Source organism: Rhopalosiphum maidis, chromosome 1 (assembly GCF_003676215.2).
Source record: "Rhopalosiphum maidis isolate BTI-1 chromosome 1, ASM367621v3, whole genome shotgun sequence".
Lineage (NCBI taxonomy): Eukaryota > Metazoa > Arthropoda > Insecta > Hemiptera > Aphididae > Rhopalosiphum > Rhopalosiphum maidis.
This window is the reverse complement of record NC_040877.1, coordinates 76,347,365-76,372,933: the sequence shown is the minus strand read 5'-3', so window position 1 is coordinate 76,372,933 and position 25,569 is coordinate 76,347,365. Positions and strand designations below refer to the sequence as shown.

The 25,569-nt window shown below is 29.2% G+C and overlaps 1 protein-coding gene across 1 annotated transcript; it reads right to left on the bottom strand.

Annotated features, from left to right (window-relative positions):
• Positions 1-183: 183 nt before the first annotated feature.
• LOC113559192 (cilia- and flagella-associated protein 161) lies at positions 184-24,588 on the bottom strand. Its single transcript, XM_026964819.1, has 7 exons — positions 24,514-24,588; positions 24,005-24,094; positions 19,035-19,258; positions 18,302-18,380; positions 13,303-13,458; positions 10,991-11,080; positions 184-605 (listed from the first exon to the last, which is right to left on the bottom strand). The coding sequence occupies exons 1-7, from the start codon at positions 24,586-24,588 to the stop codon at positions 462-464; spliced, it is 858 nt and encodes a 285-aa protein (XP_026820620.1). The 3' UTR covers positions 184-461.
• Between the last annotated feature and the right edge of the window lie 981 nt (positions 24,589-25,569).

The following is a 25,569-nucleotide window of genomic DNA, read 5'->3' as shown; positions in this document are numbered from 1 at the left end:
TATAATTTAATATCATATTATTTATTATACATGTGTGACAAAGCTTACATGATGTAATATTATAATGTTTTGTATTTCAGATGATAATATTATATATTTATTGCAGGCTCTCAACAATTAAATCGAAATTCAAACGAATTATTATTTTTTTCCGATCATGATGTCGAAATTATCTTGTTTAATTTTTTATTTATTTTTCTCTGTGAAAATAAGAAATAATATTTGTACTGATAATCAAATACTACTTTTTGTTTGTTTGTTTGTTATTTTTTGTATACCCTTTAAAACGAAAACACATTTTTGGCGGTCTCTATAGCGCAGAGAAAATATTTGCACTTTTGTATTAACCGTATCGTTTGTCGTGTTGTTTTATCTGTTTGCAGTGGAATCCGTAAATAAGTTGAATAATGACATATTATTATTGTATTATATGACATATAATAAAATAATATTATATTATACTATTTGTTTGTTTTTGTATCGTTATTCGTCCCGTCGTCATCTTTGAATGCTGAATGTTTGCTGGACGTGACAAACTCCCAAATATTTTGTGCCTTTTCGCAACCTCTGCCATCTTTGTACGAGTGTGCGCTTACTTCATATTCCTGCGAAAAAAAAACAAAAAAATATTAATTCAGCTCATTTTTAAATAAATGTTTTGCTTTAGAGATTTAAAAAGTTTGAACTATTATTGTCACAACGATCATAGCATAATATCACAGTAAGCGATTTGATTCGTGTGGTTTCTTAATAATAAGTTAAAACAAGACGTTACGCCGCCATGATACTGGTACATTTTATTGGACTGAATTTAATCAACCTAACTCAACCTAATCACGATAGTGTGTATGTGAATGTGGGGAGCGGGAGTATGAGAAGAAATAATGATGGTAACAATTATTTTTATTGCTATTCACTACACTAGCTGATCCTGTACGGCGTTGCCCGTAACAAATTAGATGCTCGCAGATTTACTCCTTTTTAAACTTCGATAAATGTAAAATTCGTAGATTTTTTACATAGTTTATTAGGTTGTTTTGACCAAGTATAAAATACACGTCTGAAATTAAATCTCATCATAACATTATAACTGCTTTATATTCTGTAACCAACAGCAACAATGTATAAATTAAAAACGATAAGCTTTTCTAGTCGACTGTATTCAACTTAAATGTGTTAAATAAATGTAAAAATAAAGCGATAAAATGTAACCTATGGCACTACGCGGGTCTTGATAAATCTTTTTACGGCCGTTTTATAAAAATCGGTCAAAAATTGTGGATTTGCATAAAAGATTAATTTGTTTGATTTTATATTTTAGATATATTTACAATGTCTGGTTTCATCGACAAAAGCTAAATCTTTCTTCATTTTATTTTATTATAATATTATTTGGCCGTCATCGTTATTTTTTGGTTCACGCGTATGATTTTTCGATTAATTTTAAGTAGCTCAAATTCAATTCGCTTCCAAATCAAAATTTCCCACAAACAGAAATCGTCGAAGCGATCTGACTTTTGATTAAAACTATATTCGATACAGAAGCAAGTACTCATTATTATTCAGTGAATTAACTCAATCTCGTATATAAATGAATCCAAACGGACTGTCCCGATTCGCGCACGGAAACGTATACTAACGCATAGAAAAACAAATCATTTATCAATTATAATGGACTCACTATGCCTGTTACTACGGTGAAGAACGACTGCATACGGTCTTAATCGACATGCGCAATCGTGAGCATTTTTTGATGTTCACGATCGCGTACGATTTTTATCTGCAACTTAAAAGCTCTGTTGCCATTTGATTCGAACTATTTCATTATAAGTTATTTTATTTAAAACATTTTTCTTAGATTTTAGTTTTCAAAAAAAAAACATTTTTTTCAAACTCTTTTTCTACATTAAGTTAACCACGTACATGCATGGATTTACAGAAATCCACCTGTAGGCAATACTCCTAGGTAGCAGGTAGGTCACCTCTAGAATAATACAATTTTAAAATGTCATATTTAATTGTTTTTAGAGCATACTTTGATATATTTTCCGGGCATATTTGCATGCATCTTTTAGAATCCTTAAGGTCTTGCTAACTCTAGGTATTATTATAATAAGTAGGCCAATAATAAAATATGTCAAGTATGTTATAGCGCCTAATATATTTCTCTATTTTTTTTTTTTTTTACTTATTAATCTTTTTATTATTATATAATATTATACTCCAAGTAATATGAAATTTTTATTTTTTGGTCTTTCGTCACATTGATTCATTCCGCGGATTGATCGCTAAGTGAATACAAAGAACGGCGATTATAATATAATGAAATGTAAAATACCGTACGGAAAAAGATATCGATGTATTCCGTATTTCGAAATCGTACCTAAGTCATCACGTTGATCGGACCGTCTATTCGTTCGGATCGGAAATCATAACGTTTTGCGTGGCGTGCAAGTTGTACGACAAAATAATAACATACATTAAAGCTATTAAAAATTGTGTGTGCGCAAATATAATATAATATTACATGTGCGTACATAATAATAAGAATATGTAGTCTGACGCACTTTCTATTGTGTCATATTTTATATAAAAAAAAGTAGATTCGCGTACGTATATTATGTGTATGTTATAAAAAAACAGATAGGTTCGCGGGGTTGAAAAGGTTGAAAAGGTCTCTGGCATTGTGTCGGACGAGCGACGATTGGTGTGCAGAAGACCAATACGCGTCTGCGCTGTTATATAATAGACGACTATCGTTAACGATAGCGCTGCAGCTTCGCTCCGAGAATTATAATAATAATACGCGATTATAATACGACACAGTTATACAGGGTAATTAATCGAACGCTCTCTTCTCGATTTTTTTCTACTTTACCAATGAAATTATTCGGATTCTGAGCTTTGAGATTATTTTAATTTTTATTTCCAAGCTTTTGTACGTTTTAATAATTTATAATTTACATAGAAAAAAGTGATAGGTACTCTTTAAATAATAAAGTAGGTAACCAGGTAGGTAGGTATGTGAATATTTTTAAAATTTCAAAAATTAGAATTTTATATTTCATACATTATGAACGGATAAAATGAGTCGGGTGAGAATTATTGGCAAATCGCTCTGTATACACGGTTTAAGGTCGCATTGTGCACGTATACAGGGTGGTCATTCTAATAATACCGGTCTCGATCCAAAATCCACTTAACGCCGCGCATAAGTACCTTTATAAGTGCCTACATGGAGTGTATCCCATTGGGGATAGAGTTTTCAATCCGTAGAGCACAATAATATACGTCGCTGTGTGCGCTACATGGCCAATACCACCTTATTAATCGATATTTAAGACTTACCATGACGACGGATGGTTTTTATACTTTGGAAAACAATTAGCTAATATAAAAATTGAAAAAAATGCATTTAAAAGTCACATCGTACATATTATATTGTTATAGACGATGCATAATAATATTATTCCGTAAGACTTAATGTATAAAACTGATAAATTACTGATTATTAATTAAGATCGATATACCGTCGTGATTGTTTTGTATTGATAAATTTACATTACGCTATTAATACTGACACGAATATATTTAAAGTATTTTATTTCCAAGTATTAATAAGAAATAGAAAAACCATATTCATTAGCCAGAAATACACGCATTATATTAATATAATATAGCCCAATGTAATTTTTGAAAATGTTGTACGGTTTTCCAACCTAAAGTGCAGCTTTAATTAAAAATAAAATACGATATAAAATTAAACTGTTATTTTGATAGTCGACTCTTAACAATCCAAACTTTAAAATTTTGTTTTTATTGCATGCTGTGTTCTATATTCTATCAAAGTGATAAAAACTATTTTAATTTTAATATTTTAAGCTAATAGTATTTTTTCACTTAAAAGTACAAACTATACTCACTACGTTAGTTTAATTGGATAATTAATTTTGATTCGTTTATTTTCCATTTCAATCATATAATTCGTAGTAGACCGTACAACTCTTTAAATTTTTAACTCATATATCGGATCGAATATTTGAAATAAATAAATATTCCGTTGGAATCAATGATTTTTTTGATAAAAACCGAAAATTTTGGAAATAATGTCTATGGTTCTACGTGTCTACAATTATGTTATCGTATGCTGAATAGATACTATGGTGAATGGTAACAAAATCTAAGTTTATAACGATTCTAGGTATTTAAAAAAAAAATAGATTAATTTAGCTGAGTCCACGGTACGTTTTACGTTATATTCAATCAGTACAATACAAATTGATCTATATATATTAAAATATATTTTTTGACGAGTATGTACCGATATGCCCACCAATAGCACGAATACAGTTATATTATCATCCAGATAAAATACGTATTCATTGTTTTAGTTTATTATCCTTATGCCTTTAGATAATATTATTATATGCCGTCGACGAATTTTAGGTTTGATAAATACATTTTAAAAATATTGATTTTGGACAAGAAATATCATAAACCGTGTGACATGGCACGTCAAAAAATATTTTTATTTATTACATTCGCCGTTAAACTAACGTGTTGTAAAATTATTAATTTACAACGGTCCGTCATAGAAAATTCACGAAGAACTCACTAAATAATTGTGCTCATCTCCACGGGGTGTTCGCCTCAAAATTCGTTTCGACCTGAGTTTCGGTAAAAATAATATCATTATACATAACAATTTCGGTGTTTTTGGTAACTTAACGAACTGAGAAGATGAGTGGCTTACTGCGTGGTAGAAAAATCCACGGGTATACTTATATAGTGTCGTACGATAATGTATCATTACGGCAGCCTGTCGGCGTGGATGGCAGTGAAGTGTAATTTATTTCGACTCGATGCTCCGCGCTTTTAATCGATGCGATTTATTATATGGTCGTCGTTGGTGGCAATGATCGATAAAAGAAAATATAGCCCCTTTACCCGACGACGCAAATACGACGGACCCGGAGATTTATGGGTTTTCGTGAAATCAGATCGTAATAATACGCACAAGCATACCGCCGCCTACTGCAGTCGTCGGTCCTAGCGGTCCTAAGATCTTTGAAAAAAATCAACAGAAATAATCACAGATAATACATTCTAGAAGTCCGGGTGAATTGTATTCACTTCTTCTTCTTCTTCTTCTTTTTTATTTGTAGGCCACATAGGTATTATTCGGTTTCAATTTATATAATAATAACAGTCTGTCATCGCATAAAACTTAGGAGTGCGGACGTCGATTATTATACTAATACGATTTGATCAGGATAAAAGGATCTAAGAGCCCTTCACCTGCTCTGAAGTGACAGCGTTAAGCTTTTTACAGGCCAATAGTCACGTCGAATGCGGTAAAATTCAAGTTTTAGCTCAATAATTGTAAATTAAAATATTTTATACAAATGCTTATCATGACGCAATGGAATGGTGTCCAGTGACGAAGTGTTCGCAATCAAATTTCTCAAATAAATATTTCTCATAAAATATAATTCAAAAAACATATATTACGAAATATCAAACGACCGATTTCGGGCTACAATATATTTCGATATATCTCAATGCTTAAAGTGTACGTGTAATTTTAGTAATGGAACCGATCCCCAAGAAGCAAATTTATTCCAAACGCGCTAATTATTAGCAGCCCTTTTTTATTTTAAAATTATTCTAGCTTAGTTCACATACTAGTAACTATGTTAAAAGTTAACATAATTTCCTTATTTGGTGTATTAAGATTTGAATTAGCTACTAATTAATTCAATTTTGAATTTATAAATTTCTAGATCATTTTTGGTAATTTTTTCATTTTCTATTAATTTTTTAGAGATTTTATTTCTCTAAATTAAAATGTTTACATGAGTATATTTTATAAGTTATTATTTAAAAATGTTCGTCTCATAAAAAGTATACATGTTGTAACATCATACTTAATTAATAATATATTTTATTTAAAATGTTTTATACTTCTCTTGTTAAGTTTTTATATTTTTGTAACATGTATAGTGAGTTTTAAATTGTAATTTTAAAAAATGTAAGTACATTTTGTGAAGTCTCTAAAATATATTCAATCTACAGCCATACGTATAAGTAATACTTAATATAACGATAGTAATAATTTGAATTGAAATCTTAATACTCACATATTGGTTAACCATTCAATGTAAATTATTATTAGTAATAATAATGACTATACGAACAAGCTAACTGTTACGTTTGCCATCATACAATATTATATGGTAGCATATTATTATTTTTAAATTAAAACACCTACAGTGACACGCCCAAAAAATAATATGATTATGCTCGTTATACAATTATATGCATATAGCTATATCATAATTATTGTCATTACCCACGCGTTTGAAACCAGTCCGATTTAAAAACGAAATATTGATTCACGTAATTATTACCTATTGGTTTGTTTTTTTTTTTTATTATTGTTTCATCTGAGACTATCGAACGCATTACAACGTTACAATATATTAAAAATATACTCTTGAAATTATTATACGACTATAAGCTTTTCTTAACTTTAAAAAGTAAATCGGATGAAAAAAAAAACAGTGACCTATACCATGCATTGAGCTACTTACAAGTACATCCAATATACTCCTATATCTAGTGTGTTGTAAGAAATATGATTTTTATTCTAAAATATAAAAAAGAATTGTTTCAAACTTTTCAAAAACTTGTCCAATATTACAGTAAAACATTGTTTCATAAATTGTTTACGTTAAATCTCTGAAATCATTTTGTTTTTTCAAAACGTAATAGTAATTTAATTATTGTCAAGTTAAAGTTTGGTTGAAATATAGTTGAATTTAATTTCAGCGTATTAGCAATACCTCGGAGACCAAAAGGAGATTGTATGATAAGTTTCTCAAAATTTTTTTGGTTATTTTTTTTTGTAAATTGTCATATATTAATTCCTTATACATTTTATCATGATTTTTATTAAATATTGTCTTTCATAATTACTTCTCCATCCTCATTTTCCACTGACATACAACAAAAGGAAGTCAATTAGACGTAAATAACTTTAAATTTTTTGGGAACTAATTCATTGGTCTCAATTTAGGGTATCAGGGACCTTGGATTCCACTCACGTGCAGTCAACTTCGTGTTCGATAAGATTTGGTAAAAAATATGCATTAATAATTTAATAAAATTACGGTACAAATACGTTCCGCCTTAGTTTTAAAACTGTTTCACAAAATTATTGTTATTATTTTTTATTACGGTTTATATATTATATATAACGGAATTCAGTATTTAAGCGTTCCTTACCGAATTATGGTCAATTCAATACACAAAATATATATTATAACGATGTCAGCTGTATCTATCGTAGCATTAGTATATTAAAACACTAAGCTTTAAGCATAATTGATAAATATAATAAAGTGTAATATTATCATTTAATAATACTGGCTGTAGTAAGAATTGCATCAAGGAAAAAAATCTAATTTAATTATCACTGTAAAATAATTAACACACCTACAACATAATATAATGATATAAATACTTGCTACTTATTATTCAACTTTTTGTACTTCATATAAATGTCCGCCAGTTGCAGTCGACAGTTAATTGTTTTTTAATTTCTCGGCATCAGGTTTTCGAGTATAGACAATTTTTAATCGCACCTAACACCACAGTCACCAATATACACACACCAATTATCAACACACTACAAATTCGTTCATTGCTCTGCGAGAAAAAGTTCTCATGTTCCACTCAGTATTAATTATTCTATTACTTATATATTATAACTGCAGTACGAAAAACCTCTATCACACGGTGTGAACGTAATTTATACTCATCATAAAACTTCCTTATCAGAAAATAAAAAAACACGAACATTCAGCGTACGTGTTTCTATACAAGGTCATTCACCGAGCAAGCTTTCCGTCATTTTTCCTTAATTTATTTGAGTTCTGATCTTTGAAATTTTTAAGTACCAATACGTCTTATTATAACAGCGATATTATTTTCAATTTTATATAACATTTAAGGCCCGTGGTCTGTATGTGGCGATAACGAATTATTTATTTCACATGATAGAAAAAAAAATATTCTTGTAAACTGTATCGCAGCTGATTTTTTTTATATATTTGAATGTGTATAAATTTAAGTTTAAACTTTAGTTAAGACCTTTGAGTTATTTAACTTTTTTTATTAAGGATTATAGCTATTGATATATAGGTTTGGGTGCTCATGTGGCTATTATTATTTGTAAATTATAGTAATATTTATTGATCCGTATAAATCGAATAATTTTGATATTTTTTCCAAGTACAAGAAATACTAAATTCAATATCATGTGTATTTTATAGTCTTGTAAAACCATTTTTATTATTTAATTTTTTTTTATGTTCTTTCTTAGTAAAGAAATTTAAATAGTTAACAATTATTAGTTTGAATTTTGATTAAAATAAATCAAAATTAAAAAAAAAAAAAAAATTAAACACGATCATAAAAATCCTAAAAATCAGAATTTGAAGAAATTTAATGATAATGATGGACAAAGTGGAGTTGTGGTGCTTGGTGAATCTCTTATATGATTATACTCAATTTTTAAAAAGACAAAAATAATTTTAATGGCGTACTTGAGTTATGTATATTATTTGGCATTATACTAACAATCAAATCATACTATAATAATTTAATTATCAATCACGTCGTTTCACATTTTCCTCCATTCTTCGTTGTAGTTCCCGTCCACGATCTACCGACAAGAGGTATCGTCCACAAATCGCAATGCGCTCCAAACCCGCGACGACAGTATAATACAACATTGTATTATTGCATACAATATGCGTACTTTAAACATATGTTTTTTTTTTTTTTTTTATCAACGAAACTCGTTATATTTTATAATATAATATTGTACAATGTCAGCTTAATAACTGAGTAACGGTTTTTATTAGCTCCGAGAACTACGTAATAAATATAGAAATATACAATATAAAGGTACCTATCTAAAAGGAAAACGTACGTAAGACGAGATTTTATGTTTCATAATTATCATATTACAATGTACTATATATTGTGTTAGAGAGATTCGACAATGAATTGAGTAATGATGCTAATATTTCGAGCATTTGCGGTAAAATAGGTTAACGTTTTTTATTCATCTCAATATTGTCGTCGGTAAACAGTGAATATTATACACAATCTTATTCCCCGCCGTCTTTTTAAAAGATACATAATACATTATAATAATGTAGTTGTTCATATTTTTTAAACGTCACGCATAAGTCAAGTGCAATAGCATGGACGTTTAAAAATGAAGGAGATATAATAATGTATTATGCCAATACAAGGAAAATGTATACCGAGTGATTTTTTTTATTAAAGACATTCGTCATTTCAAAAAATATTATATTTTCACTTAATTTTACATTATAACAAAACAAAATTGTTCGTCATTAAAATTAACAAATTTTTACTTGTTTTTAGTGACGACATGGGTACATTTTTAATTCCTTATTTCAATGAACAATGTTTTTCAGGATACTTCAGTATAATATAAAATTGTTTATATATTTTTTTGGAATGTTCAATATTATGTCATCTGATAAAGTAAAAACTCAAGAAATTTAAACTATAAAAGATTATATTTAATATTATTTTATATTAAAAAGGTTTTTTGTAACGATTTAAAATTGTATACAAACAATATATGAAATAATAAGTGTTTTACATCAAATTAATCACCTATTCCATGTTGTAACTTTGTAAGCTTGATAAAAATATATTCAATCGGTATAAATACATTTCTGTAATAATTGTTGACTATCTACGTATTGAAAAAGTTCTATATTCGATTTTTTATTTATAAGTAAATGCAGTCCTACCGTTCCATTTAAAACAATAATAAAATTATATGCGTTATTAATTTGAACTTGAACTTGATTTCGGTCATGCATTTAAACCACAAAAATCTATCTTGTATTCATTAATATATTTGTTTGAATGTATGAACCGAATAAAAATGTCTAGAACAAACCCGCGCCTTTCAGCATTACATCATTATATTTAATTAATGACGAGACAAGGATTCATTGAATTTTACTGCAAACTGAATAATAATTATTATAATAACACGCAGATAAGATTTTGCGGCGGACTCGCGTATACCGATGACCTTAACGCATGTACGGTTGGATACTCGGGGTACATACAAGTACATCTGGCGTGCAGGTGCATTAAATAAATATAAAAATAAATATTACGAGTCTCGAAGTAGTGTATAGAAACTAGTTCTGTTAATGATTGATTTAGAACGCGCGCGTGCAGCTAACGCGTAAATGCGTGTAATATCAATCGGAACGAGCGCAGTCGCTATTACGTTTTCGACGTATCAATAATAAAAATAAATAACTCGAGAAATAATAATAATGCAATAGACGCCGTTTTTCTACTGGACTCCGCGTTTAATGTTAATACTATAAAAATAATTAACTGCGCACTGACCTCGAAGCGAGAGACTTAAACGAAGATAGTAATCGGCAATATGCCGACTGTACACATTATTATTTTACACGATTTTGTCTCACGGTACGACTGTGTTTTCCATTCGACCGAAACAGTTTAATACTATTATTATACTTAACGTACACATTTTACGGGCAAACGTAAGGAAACAAACGTTTTATAGTCGTAAACGAACACTGCCTATACGACATTATAATATAATATTATTTAAGTCACGGACACGAAAATATATAATATCGATGTATTAATTTAAAAGTATTTAAAATCAGTATCGATGATATTACACGTGTCTGTAACGATATTATTTAGTAAATATGATTTACAATGTATAAAATCATAATGACCGAATATAATATATTACAATAGCGTTCGATCGACGCGAACGCCAATCCACTATATAGGCTGCGGTACGGCAATGGATATGGCCGTACGATTTAATGCGAACACTATGATTTCACATTATTGTGTATAGATATTGTAATATACTTACATCGCCGAAGAACGTCGCGATCCGAAAGTCCGTCTCCACCGCGGCGTTCAAATTCGTGGCGGTGTGCTTTAGGACTACTCTGGCTCCGTTCTGCAATGATTACGCATTTATAAAAAAATTTGAACCCGCGTGCAGTTTCCAGTAAAGTCATTATTTTGGTTTTTACGTTTGAGTACGATTCGCTCGCGAAATTGCATGTAGAAATTAAAAACATTGGCAGTCAACAGATGATAGGTCGAACTTAAGAAAAAATGTATTGTAACATAGCGTAGTCGATACGCTACTGCGGTGTATGTACCTATTCGAGAGTCGAGAAACGCGAACACAACTGGTCTTGTCGTCAACTGCGACTCGTCCGCGCGTTTACGAGTTTACTCGTTTCTCTCACAGTGTGTGTGTGTGGTGGGTAGCGCGCGTCGAAATCTCTCAAGGACAAACCCGTTATATTTATATATATATATAGATAGACATATAGTAATTACGTCGGAGGAAACAATCGCATTATTATTGTGTTTATGTGTGTGTGTGTGTACGTATTCCCACGCGCATCCTTTCCGCTCTGCTGTTCCGGTCGCATACACACGCACACAACCCGTCGCAGTTTTGGATTTAACGTCCGACTTTGGAGGAGCAGCCCCGTGTATAACGGTGAAACCAGCTTATATATTAGACAGACGTTTTTCTCTCTTTTGAACGACCTCTTGTCGTGGTATTCTTGCGAATGAATGCAGTGATAAGTCATAATAATTATGATCAACAGTTATCATGAGCAAACTATATTATAAGTATATATTGCAAACATATTTATGGTTAGATTTTTTTCAGTTGATTTTAAAAATGAAACGTTAAGTACTTAATTAGTTTAAACCATGTCAGTATACAAACATAATACTACAATACTCTATCACACAGAATACAATGATTTCAAATACAAATAAACAAATAAATATTATTTTATATAATAATTATTTAGTTGACATGAATTTGCACCTAATAGACTAAACCATAACAATTAGTATTAAGGAATAACATAATGACACATAATGTTATAATATATAATAAAATATTTAGTTATTAATTAAAAAAAAACTAATTAACTTATCTTAACTGAAATTTTCCATTACAAGGTAATACAATACAAGTATTACGGCTAAATATATTATTTGTGAACTGGTTTGTTATAACCTCGGAGCGGCGAGTGAAAACTTTGTAGGCCTGCCGCTAGGGTTTGTTAACTTCCCGCCAACCACAATAATAATAATAATAAATACACGGGTTTAAACACAATCAAGTTAATCATAGATACGATTTCGTAGACTCTAACTCCAGGAGCCCACACACAAAACGTTGACAGAATGTGGGGTTCAGCCAAATGGGGCAACACAAAACGTAGAGGAACATCTAGACATTTTTTTACCCGTACATGTCGGAATTTATGTGGTTATCAAAACTAAACAATAGTGATCCGTTCGAAACGATTTTAAAAGATGTAAGTTATGTAACAGAGTTTTGGGAATCACGAAAAACATAAACATTTTTATATATTTTAAATTTATTATTAGAGTTAATAGATTCATAAATATCAATAAATAAACTCATTATTTTCTACTTATACGATGGCAAGGAGATAACAAACTTGGGTGGAGGGACTATAAAGTTTTCACTCGCTGTGGTGGGACTATACAAATCAGTATCATTATATTTTGTCGATAAGTATAAGTATTAATATCTTAACGCTATTAACTTTGACTTTACTCAAGTTGATTTTTTCATCAACTTACTTACTTTTTGAGAGGTGTTAATATTTCTAAACTATTTCATATTATTTAAATTTTATTCGATCTTATTATACTATTTTATATTTCTAATTTATTTTATTTGGTTTTCTTATTATATTTTATATATTATTTTCTCGATAACCATCGATGGTCAATAGATATTCATATTAAAACACTTATTTATGAGTGTACACATTGAAACTTGTATAATATTTTAATATTTATAATACAAACGTTATTTTACAATTATTGTAAGTTTTGAATACATTTTTTTTTTTATCTACATACTCGTAAATTTGAGTGTCTCTTATTAATCTTGATCTTTATTAAGAATAAATATTTTAAGTGTTATCTATTAACTTATATCTATATAAATGTTCGGTTTATTTTTATACAACACTACAGTTGCATGGCCTAGACGAGTGGAAATGAAAGTGATATATTATTTACGTGGCGTAAATAAAGGTCGTGGTCTATTATAGAATATCAGTTGTTGATGGGTTTGGGGTTTTTTTATACTAAGTTTATTCTCACCGGAACCGGAAGTCCTTTGGCTTCCTCGCGCATCGACACACGCCAGTAGTCTACTGTCCACCGGCAATACGCGTCATGCGAGTCAACCAGCTTCAATGCAGGGTGACCGGACACCCCTCGTTCAGTGTATAGACTGACGGCAGTGACGAACAGCGGCTGCGGAAACACGGTCGAAAAATAAACACGACAATAATATTTTTATCGTCAAAATAATAGTTATAAGGGTTTATCGATTTAGTGCGTCTTAACGGTTCCTTTAAACATAGAACCAGTGTGACCACGAATAAAGTTTAACTACACTTATATTTTTTTCTTCATATTTCACTCGGAAAATATTATGTTCAATATGCACTCATTCCGTCATACAATGTATTTATTATAAAATATCAGTCACTGGTACAAAAAATAATTTGTATTTTTATTATCTGATTATTACATAATATATTTAGGTATAATATTTAATAATGTGTATCTATGTACTTTTATGTTTATTTATGAATTGTTTATAGTCGTGTTTAATAACGTCGTCGTAATATTAAATCGATCGACGCAATATACAATAAATTATAATAAATTTAAATTAATTGTTATAATTTCTGTGAAATTGTTGGATCAAGGCAAGTGCAATATGAACATTTGGAAAATATTAACATTTGTGCTAATATAGAAAATGAGTTTAGAGTTCGAACCACATTTTGTGTATATAATTTTTACCAGGTACTCGTAATTTAAGGTACCTACGTACAGTAACTAAAAGATAAGTAAAATCAACAATACTTTGGGTTGATTTATTAAAATGCGAACAATACACACAATAATTAATAATGATACAAATTTTAATTTTATTGAATTCACAGTCATAAATAATAAAACTATTTAATCAAAAAGGATATTAGTATCAGTGTAATAATTTTATTTTATAAACTTGAAATAATCTTACTGAATCTAAATCTTACTATTAAATTTACCATGATATATTTATTGATTTTACATAGTTAAATTGATTGAATTAATCACATAATTTTTATTTCAAATAAGAATATACTTATTGTAATACGGTTGCAAATCGATAAAATATGATACTTGATTATTTATGTATACCGGATGAAATCCGAAAAACTCGTCTTGTCACGCTACATATGGATACATTTTTTACCAGGTCACAGATGTTTGTTACGAAAAGTATTATTTATATTATTTTTCAAGTATCTTAAATTGCTTAAATCGTGTAGCTTTTGCACATTATCGTAAGTGCTATAGTAATCAAGAACTTATCCAGTTATATTATGGTGATTTATTTTGACTGCCTGCAATTTACAACGATCTCATCGTAGGTCAATGGGCAATCATATTACTCCATCCCAGGTCGTTGGCACGGGTTAAATTGTAGATGAGGAATTATTGAGGATACAAGGGGATTATATTATGCCTTCACCACTACAGATAGTGTTTAAAGGACCCCCCTTAATTTATTCTCTAAAAGGTACGCTAGCTGGTATGATGGGTTCTTTTAGTTGAATCAAAGTAATTTCTCCTCTTCTCAAAATAGGAAATTTTAATTTTTGATTTATCAGTGAATATTTATTAATAAATAATTGCATTAGTTTGATAAAAAAAAAAATTGATTAAAATGGTTATAAAAACACTTCATAAAAAAATGTTTGTATTCAAGCGTATATTGACCGTAAAATTAGATCTAAAGAAAAATATAATTTATGTTTCAATTAAATTGATGTATTGTCGATGTTGTTAAAATAATTTTAACTTTATAGGAAATCAATAAAAAACGTTTTATTCGGAAAATAAATGAATAACATATTATTTCTTACCTAATGAATTGTCGTACAGAATAACATTTCACACAGAAAGCTCAAAATAAAATAAGAACCCTTCGTATTTTTTGAAAATTTAAGCTCTAGTAAAATTTCATTTGGAATTGTTTCAGTGGCTTTAGAATTTAAAACACACCAATCGGCAATCATAGTGATACGAGATTTATTTATTTTGATTGAACTCTGTCTCTGTGGGGTTGGTTTGATTTAAAAAAAAAAATCATTATTTATACGCATAAATATTATATATAAAGTAGAACTGGTGCATATTAATTTAATATTTGTTTAGTCGAGTACCTAATCGAATTATTGTAAATAATATTTAATAATTCACATGTTCACCCTGGCGGCCAATAGCTTTGAACAATAAGTACTCAATTTCATTATTATTATTATCTCGAACGTTTTCTCTCATCTTTCGCTCTCTCTCATCGTGATTGCTAAATCCCTTGGTATGTACTATATACTTGTCAATGGTATAACATTATTATTTATAGATATATTTGAATTTATAAGTTATAATTTAATAAAACAAATAAAAATATACCATGTATTTTAAAGAACGTTGTAACAGTTGTACCGACATATTTTAGTTAGTTAATATTGTTGACACAAATTAACAAGTTATCATAGATAAGTAGACGAAATATTTAATACTGAAACAGAGGCAACATTTATATCGTATTTATTACAAACGTTTAGATTTTTCAAGTAAAAACCAAAAAAATATTAGTTTTTACAATTCGTATAGGTCTCTACTGACCATAATTTATTTTTAAATGTAAAATAATAAAATAAATCGAAAATGATAAAACATTAATCTATTTAAAAATGGATTTTCTACTTTTAATGAATACAATATTATGTGGGTATGTAATAGGTATAGGCCCTTAAAATAACTCGTACAATACAATGGTGAATATATATTCACCAGTTGAGGAAACATCGGCGTACTCGTAAATAATTGAAAACAAATGAATTTATTTACTCAATCAATGTTTGTGGTGTTTTTTTTAAAAGCTCAAATACATCTATTCAAGTGCACTGTTTTTAGATTCCATGATTTCAATAATTTCTAACTACGATTTTACATAAATAAATATTTATTTTACCATTAATTTATTTTGCTAGTAACAATATGTGAATGCATAATGCGTATAACAATTTTAATTTCATATTACGTAAATCAGAGTATAAATAATTTATTTATACTTAAACTGTAATATAAAAATATCGAGTAAATAACGAAAATGTTGGTTCAACTTTTAAGCTTGTTTTCATTAATTTTAGGTATTTTAAGTTTATACACACTAGCTGAGTATATTTTATGTAAAATTCATCACATATTAAATTTCCTGTATGCACTGCGCCTGAATTATATGTAAACAAATATTAATACCAATACTTGAATATTTAGTGGTAATCTAAGTATAAGGTATTTTGTTTGCGGTAATCTGTGTAATAGTTATATATGTCTGTTTTATGTTTAGACATTTTATTATAAGTACTCATTATCAACTCGAATTTTATCGTTCGTGTAACTTTTCAACGCAAGCGAGTACGGCCCCGCTATTAGTCGGAAAATATAAGACTCTTAAGTACAATTTATTATAAGGGTTGCCCCAGTCGTTAAATTCCGCAGATATATGATGTTATTCCATGAACTTTATACGGAGTTGAGTAAAGTCAGTTGTGACTCGAAGTTTTATTGTATATACACTCATTGTTATGTCACACCAGAACTTTTTTTTCATTCTCGGTCAAAATTTTAAAATTATTTTGTAAAGTCGCAGGATCTTATAATAGACAATATTAATACCATAATGTAACACATGGACATTTTTTGGAACAAGTCTGAGATAATTTATCAAATTTTATATGGTTTGACCACCAATCCATTTCAAATTAAAAGTATTAACACATTTTTATAACATCATAATATTAGTGTATTATATTAAATTACATTTACGTAATTATAGTGGGTAAAACTAAAACTAAAATACTGTTCCTAATTTTTAAAGGTAGTTTTATTATTTTTAATTCATAGTTGCTAATCTTCGTAGTTGTAGGAGTATGAACATACAGTGTTGTCACTTGTTGAAATAGATGTTTGAACGATTAAAACCACTTTTCTAATTATATTTATTTAAATATGGTTATAATACTGAATTTGGTATTAAAATGAGATTTAATATTTTCATTTTTATATAATTTACTTTTGTTCATTAATTATAAATCTAAGAGATAGGCTTTGAAACACACAAAGGTTAGGTTAAACACAAAGGAATCAAAGGTATACAAAATAATATTAAAAATGTAGTTCAGAATTTACAAAAAATAAATTATCTTTTAGCACTTGATTTATGTAATCTTGTCATGTTTATTATTATTTGTTTGGCTGTTATTATTGTACATCAGAATAGCTTATAAAAATTATCTACAACTACTATACTGTTAGTTTTCATATAAACTTTCAATGACTATTGTATTATGTAGATTATTATTATTATTATTTGGGTTCACCCCAGTCACATGATTCAAATATTATACCCCTTTTGAGTCACCACTGGTCGAGATAGGCAAGCTTATATTTGACTTTGTTGTTTTATACTTACAACCTACAAGATAGGATCAAAAGCATACAATAAATTATGACCTTTTTACGAAAAAGTACAAAAATATTTACAAAACAAAAATTATAATTATCATTAATTTTTACCATGCCATAACTTACTATAATAGGCATGATACAACTATAAATTAATACATCAAAACTACGTGAAAAAAATAAACGTACATTGTACAATAAAAATATTCGTATTTTGGCTTTCACATCCGAGAGCGTGTTGCACTTAAAATTTTTAAACGCGTATTTATTTTTTATTTTTTAATTGCATTATAGCTAAGTTATTAATAATATTTTTTTTTATCTTTTGAAAAAGTCGAAATCAAAAATCGAATCTTCTCGGATACTTCAATACAAGTCATTGCGTCATTTTTGAGTTTATCTAAAATCGTGGCGCCTTCGCATTATATTATGTATTTGGTGGCTTAATGTTATAGTTATAATAATATTACAGTTGCACCGGCGTAATTAAAGAGTAAAGAGCCAAGTCAAAAATTATTTCGTTTGTAGTAAGACATTTTATGTAATGGATTACTTTTACCTTGGAAGAGATGCACGGGCTAATGGTAAACGTATCACCAAACATCAAAGGTTCTCCTTTTTCGCAGTTGCTTCCAATTCTAAAACAAATGGATTGCACGGACAGATTAAAGTTTTAGATGTAAAATAATCATTTTTCCCTATTTAGATCAAACGCTAAGAATATTACACGTATAAATAAATTACAACGTGTCGAAATTATGATGGCGGTAATAACAATTATTATATAACGTTAATAATGTTTTTATAATCAACATTGGATATTAATCGAAACCTAACTTAACATCCGGAAAGTAAATATAAACTGCAGTTGGATTTCAGATAATACGTGTTGGACGTCGGTACACATTTTAAGGTGATTCGATCCGCTACAATAATTTCTCTACCCAAATCCATACACATTATCCTATAAGTCGTAGAAAATGGACAAATTCCCAATAATAATCGAGTTAAATATTAATTTTTTTTTTGTGTTAAAATAATCGACCAATAGACAACGCGTCAATGCGTTACATTTACTTCGGTTGTGACGACTCAGTGGATTTTCAGGTTAGGTCGTAACACCCTTCGAATTTGTTAAACATAATTTAGTTTTTCAAAATGTATTAGTACGAACGAATTACTTTTGCAAAATAAATATACTTTCTTCATTGGGTTTTTGCGAAAATTTTCTCAAAATACGCCTAAAATAAAGTTGATGACACCTCTATGTTAAATCCATCGACTCAAGTTACCCGCAAATCTTGAAGCAGTTTCGTACGCAGCTCTCGGTCAACGGAGAAGCGGTCATGGTGCAGCCCGGTCCCAGCCCGTCCAGTTCCGAGCGGTAGTCGCTGGTAGAACACGACAGGGCCACGCCACCGGCACCGTCGCTCCAGCCTGGGAAACGGATGTCTGAGCACACGAGCTGTGCGTCTTCTCCGTACCTCAAAAATTCAGAGGTGGAGTTCAAGACCACCTGTAGTATGAATTTGAAATAAAATCATTTAGCAATACGATAAATTAAATTATAAGTTCAAGGTATCAAGGTTTTATACCCAAATCATTTTTTCAAGATTCGAATACCAAAATAAAATAATTAAAAAAGAAAAATAGGTACTCATAACCATTATTATAACACGTCTAGTTCATGTTGCCCATTAACAAGTGTTCAACAACTATGGGACATTTAAAATAAATATTACAACCCACACTAACATAAATGATAAAATTATGAAAAAAAGAAAAGTATAAGAAAATAATATAATGTTTGTTTTTAGTGTATAATGTATATTAACCTTATTTATATCTACTTTAGATAATATTTACTATATTCATATTAGTAGTTATTAAAAAACAGTATTGCTACAAGTTGATTGTTTTTGTATAGAACAGTGACAACAGCTACAGTGATTTTTGAATTAATTTTATGAACCAAAATGACGTCATAATAACCATAATCAAAATATTGGTGAACCATAAATAAAAATATTTCAGACAAAAAAAAATATATATCTATAAATGAATTTCTTAATTTTTTAAATACAACAATAAAAATGTTATTTATATAAATAATTGTACATGTTTCTTTTGATATACGAAATATACTATTATTATTATATCCAAATATTTCCGATTTAATAAAAAAAAAAAAGTACTATTCGCCATCGCAGAGGGCTACTGTTGCTTGATATCCGTCGTAAGCCCGTGGCTCTGCCCCCCCCTTAATCCAGGCTTGCAGCAAAGTAAAAGAAAAAGTTTAAGAAAAACTTGATTTTAAAACTATAAGTTGGCACAACATTTTTATACTCTACAGTCTACGATTATTCGTAAAAATACCCGTATTACTGGTAGACCATATTATATATTACACAATTAAAGAATAAAACGAAGCACAATGTAAGGTACGTGTCACATGTGTATTCGTATAGTATTTGTGAGTTTACAGGTTATACTTGACGTGTAACTTATGTAAGCACATGTTTGTTTAAAGGCCTGAAAATGTCGATAATTGTAACGTGCGATTTGAATACTTGTAATGTTTGTATAATAATTATTATAATAGGTATTATAGACTAATTATTGATCCTACACGACGCTGATCATGACAAATTTAAGTGCCGTTAAATACGACACTGCGAATCTATCTGGGTTGATTGATGACAAAAATCGGTTGAAAATTTTGGATTAGTATAAGGATTAACAAAATTAAATATTACAAGTGGATTTACATTGAGCATATTAATATGCAAAATTAAAAAATAAAATGTTCGATGTGCACATCTCTCCGGGTATAGTATTACCCGAGTACCAAATTTGAGAACCATAATCATTGCGATATACTTGCCTATGTATCAATTATTCAAATATTGCATTTTATTAACAAAGACAGTCTAGAAATTATGTTCACAGAATTCGGTATACCGAGATTTTTCGCACATGGAATTATTACTATTATTTTTTTATCATGCTATCCGTGTGAACATTAAATTTAATATATTTTTTTTATTCGAAACGACATCACCGGAGTTACCTACTGTTATATCTACAGGTTGGATTACTGTATAGCGGTTTCGGACAAGTCCGGTCAGATAATATATTTGTATCTTATTATGTGTAACCTTACCTTAACGATACTAACAGCAGTCTGTTTAAATGTACTTGGAGTGACCGAAGCCGTAAAAATATGTTTGGCCGGTCATCGGTCATCAGTGTCGCGTCGTATAATACTATCGGCTTGTAACGATGTAACCGAACGAGTTTGTGATTTCAATCGAACAAGTCGGTTAGGTACTGTAGTGATTCGTTTAAATTTGAATTACACACAAACGTGATTATAATATTATTATAATATTATATCAAATTTTATTTTTATTATAAACGAATAATCGCATGATATGTGTTAAATTATACATTTTTAATGTGTATAATTATAATATTATAATGTTATTGTGTAGTTTAAGAAAATATATAAATCAGCATCGACAATATAGGTAATAGCATCGAAATAGTTATCAACATTTTTAAATGTAGAATATAGACATTTTCATCAATAGTACGTTCTAATATTCAAAATTTCAAATATTTTGAGAACCACTCGAGTCTTGTATAGAGGTAATAAATTGTTGTTACTTACTATCACAATAACACGCATTCTCCGACCGGAGACCGGTTTTAGACTTCTCTTTCACAGAAAATTGTTATTAAAATTTAAAAAAAAAAACAAACATTATACTCGTCAAATCAATGGGGTATTTAAAAATTGGATAATGAATATGAACACGACTCAAAGACCTCGTTCCGTCGATAAGCGTTTTTACCAAACACTATCGAATTTTAGTTCATTTTAACACCACAACGTCCTATTTATGTCCTAGTAACGGTCTAGTATAATTAAATTATGACACTGATGGCTTTTGAACATTTTTATAAAAGTACTCGTAGGTGTATATATAAATTTATCTATTATCTATTATTTTTATGTCGTTCGATTGTTTATTAACCCGTATTTTGGATAAAATATAAAATATTCAGATACAGAAAATTAAATCGACCGTGTTTGAACGACAAACGAATCGAACAAAAATAAAACAACATTAATTTTATGTAAAATTCATAGAGTTTTCAATTCAAATATTTGAACGCCATCTAGTGAAATTCGTCGAGCAAGTAGAGTTAACTTAACCATTGAATGTTAGATGGCGTCAAAAAATAGATTGAAAACATTAATTTTATTTTCTTCAATAATATTATTTTGGTTTATTCAACAATGTAGAAATGCTTTGACGTTAATTTCGTGCTACAAAGATAGAGAGCATAAAAACGATATTAGGTAATTAATGATTTTGCGAGACGCAAAAATATTTTGAATAAGTAAGTAATAAAATTAAGTACACGTAAAAGAAATTTCTAATGGGATTACTTATAAGTGCTGACGAATTAAAAATAAAATTGTTTAACAACTCTATGCGTACTCAACGTGATTACTGTAAAAATAATAATAAACTTTCGTTTTACTGTTTACAATTATGTGAAAACTCAGCATTATAATATCATATTTACCGAACAAATTAATTACAAGCTTTGAATGCTTTACGGTGTTAACAAGTTTACAACACGAAATATTAATGTACTATTTTTTAAAGTAATACTTAAAGTTTTTATTTTCTCCATTATTGAAATGTCAACAGTAATAATGTTTTATTTCAACAATTAAAACCAAATGTTAAAATACATAATAATAATATTACATTATACCTATATAGCTCAACAGCTGCAAATGATAGATACGTGTAATTAAAAATACACACACACACACATATATATATAGTAATGAATATGTGACATTAGTATAATTATAAAATCAAAGCCCAATTATTAAAAAGGTAAAGTCAAAAATAATGTATTACAACGATTAATGATAGTAATTATAAAAGTACTTAATAGGAAAAAAAATAATCTGTGGAATATATGTATTGTTTGTGTAATACAATGGTATAAGGACTATATTGGATGACATTTGCTAAGCAAAAACAGATTATTTTGCCCCTTTCAACACTATAAAATAGGATTTTAAGAAGTGAAATTTTAATAAATTGTTTATGTAAGTACGTATACTCGAATAAAAATGTGCTCTATCGATGACAGTTTTTTGAATTTGCATTCATGTTTTTGAAATATTTAATTTCTGCACACCTCAGTATGTTTACAGAGTGAAAAGAGCAAGTCAATTAACGTGATTAGACTTGAATGCAATTTAGAAAGCGATATATTTTAATCAGTTAATACGATATTATTGGAGTAAAAAATAACAGAGACATATAATGGTTGGTCTTGACGAGGCAAGGAAAGAGACGAAGGGTTGAAAAAGGACACCACCTTGTGTTTATTTTTATTTGGAGTGTGATGTTTTGATCGATTAGTTTTATGACACTTGAAGAGAGCTTTTTTTGTATCACAGAACATGTTTTTTATTAACACTTGATAATTTTATCGTATCATTAATATTGTATTATTTAATAATTTAAATTAACTTTTAAATGTTACAATAAAATGCACATGACTCAAGCATACCGACTACTGAGTGGTCTAGTGTACGTTATACTATACTTGGCACCAGCACACAGAATGTATGCCCAAAATTGGTAGGTTTCTCCATCTCGTTATAGGGACATAGGCTCTTAGGGATAACTGATAGGTGTTAAACACTTTGTAATTAGAAGTGTGATCACTTTCACGTAGGCGCACTTAGCCGAATGTAGTATAAAAGTATGTGCTTTAGAAATTCAAATATTTAATATGATCGTATTATCAGGCGATAAACGACACAAAATGTGACTTTTTTCCAAGCTCACCGCGGCACTAAATAAAAGAAAATATCATACGGAACGATGCATCATTCAAGCATAAAATGTAAAGAAAAATACCGGAACGGATAAATTATGGTTTAAATAATTATATTCTATTATAATGGGCACGAAATATTCTTATTATTATATCATTACCTATACTTAATATTTAGTTTGTAAACGAGATACACGACGTACAGAGATACAAACTATAGCAGTAAACGGCCCCGGAGTAGAATATGTTATGTAATATTATTATATTTTACAATTTACTTACAACCATTCACGGTCCGACGGACGCGGACGTGTAGTATTGTAAACGTGCGTGTGAAGTATAAATTATATACTAATAAATCGCATTTATGTTATAGACTTACTGGTCGCAAAAGGCTTGCGTACATTCTCTGCGATTTCTGCACGAGCAATTCTCCTCGGTCTCTTTTTGCCAAGAACGATTTTATTTTTTCCTAAACGTACGTATAATATTCGACCGATTACATAATCATAGTAGTGATATAATATATAATATAATAATAATAATAACAGTATAAACAATAGACAATAACGTAAAATTGTGTGTGCATTTCAAAATATTGATTTTTCGTGTATTTTCGAGGTACTTTATGTCAAATTCAATACATTTTAATACGATTTTAATAAAAAATAATATCGCCATAACAAACCCGCCCGAGAATCGACTTTTCAATCCCCGAGAGTCACGTCACAGGGTTATTGCATTTAGAGTTGATGAATTTACGACCCGAGTTTATAAATATTATTTTCACACTTTCAGACGTTTTCGCCCGGGTATTGCGTATTGTTTTATAAATGTATTATTATAATGTATAGATAGCTGCGGAAATCGATATTTTTACACACGACTCACGGATTGCAAACGAGTCTCTTCCACCCAATTGCCCATCCGGACGTTAACGCTGTACAGTTGCGTGTCGCGGTGCATGATGATAGTTCGGTGGAATAATGTAATTTTATTTTATATTGTATTATATGTACAATATTATATTAGCGCGGCGGAAAAACGGAGTAATTAGATGTATACGAGTATTTCCTAATTTGATTGATTGTTGAGGACGCTCGTTAGTATGATAATAATATAATGATTTTTGGCGGTCGTCACGGCTGCAGCCATCAATATTCAAATAATATATTAGTAAACGCGTCGTTTAGACGACGAGATGGTTGTTTGTGTACGAATGACCAAGTGTTTTAACTATTGTCATTACTCTACACGAATAGGCTGATATGTGAATAATAACTGCAGAGATGTGCAATTTCAGGTTCTTACACGATCTGTTGAAACTTTTTTTTTTGATCTTTTAGACCTTTGATTCGTTTTGTAGGTATATTTGAAATGACACAATTATTGTTTACGTACACATAATAATAAAATTGTAAATATTATTGTGCATTAATATTATTAAATTAATTACACTATTTAACAAACTTTTTATAAACAAAGTTGCATAGTGTCTAGTCTATGTCAAATGCTCAATATTTTGATCTACATAATAAAATGTCTAAGATTGTATATAACTCCAAATACTCATATAAGATATGAGTAGATTTAATTGTACTTTAGCAGTAAATTGTAAAATATACTATACGAGTTAGGGTCTTTATCTATTACACAGAAATAAATAACCTATACAATGGTTAGTAATTATTTGATAATTGTAAGTAATTATTATTCCAACAGCTGATACCATGGTTCACGGACATAATGATGGTCAATTTACATAAGCTAGGTTTGGTTAGACCGGTTAGGGTCCTGTACTGTTACTAAGACCAGTAAAAAGTGAGTTAGGTTAGATCACCGCTTTTGTGCGGGATGGATTAGAAGACACGTCTATCGTATGTCATATGCCCATATGGATAAACTTGTAGAGGGACGCTGGTAAAAAGTTATAAATTACAATCTTAT

Coding starts and splice junctions, on each gene's coding strand:
- LOC113559192 (XM_026964819.1), bottom strand. CDS start 24,588: ATGCACCGCGACACGCAACTGTACAGCGTTAACGTCCGGATGGGCAAT. Junction 18,381..19,034: donor AACTGCTTCAAGATTTGCGG/GTAACTTGAGTC, acceptor CATTTGTTTTAG/AATTGGAAGCAACTGCGAAA. Junction 11,081..13,302: donor CCAAAGGACTTCCGGTTCCG/GTGAGAATAAAC, acceptor TAATCATTGCAG/AACGGAGCCAGAGTAGTCCT.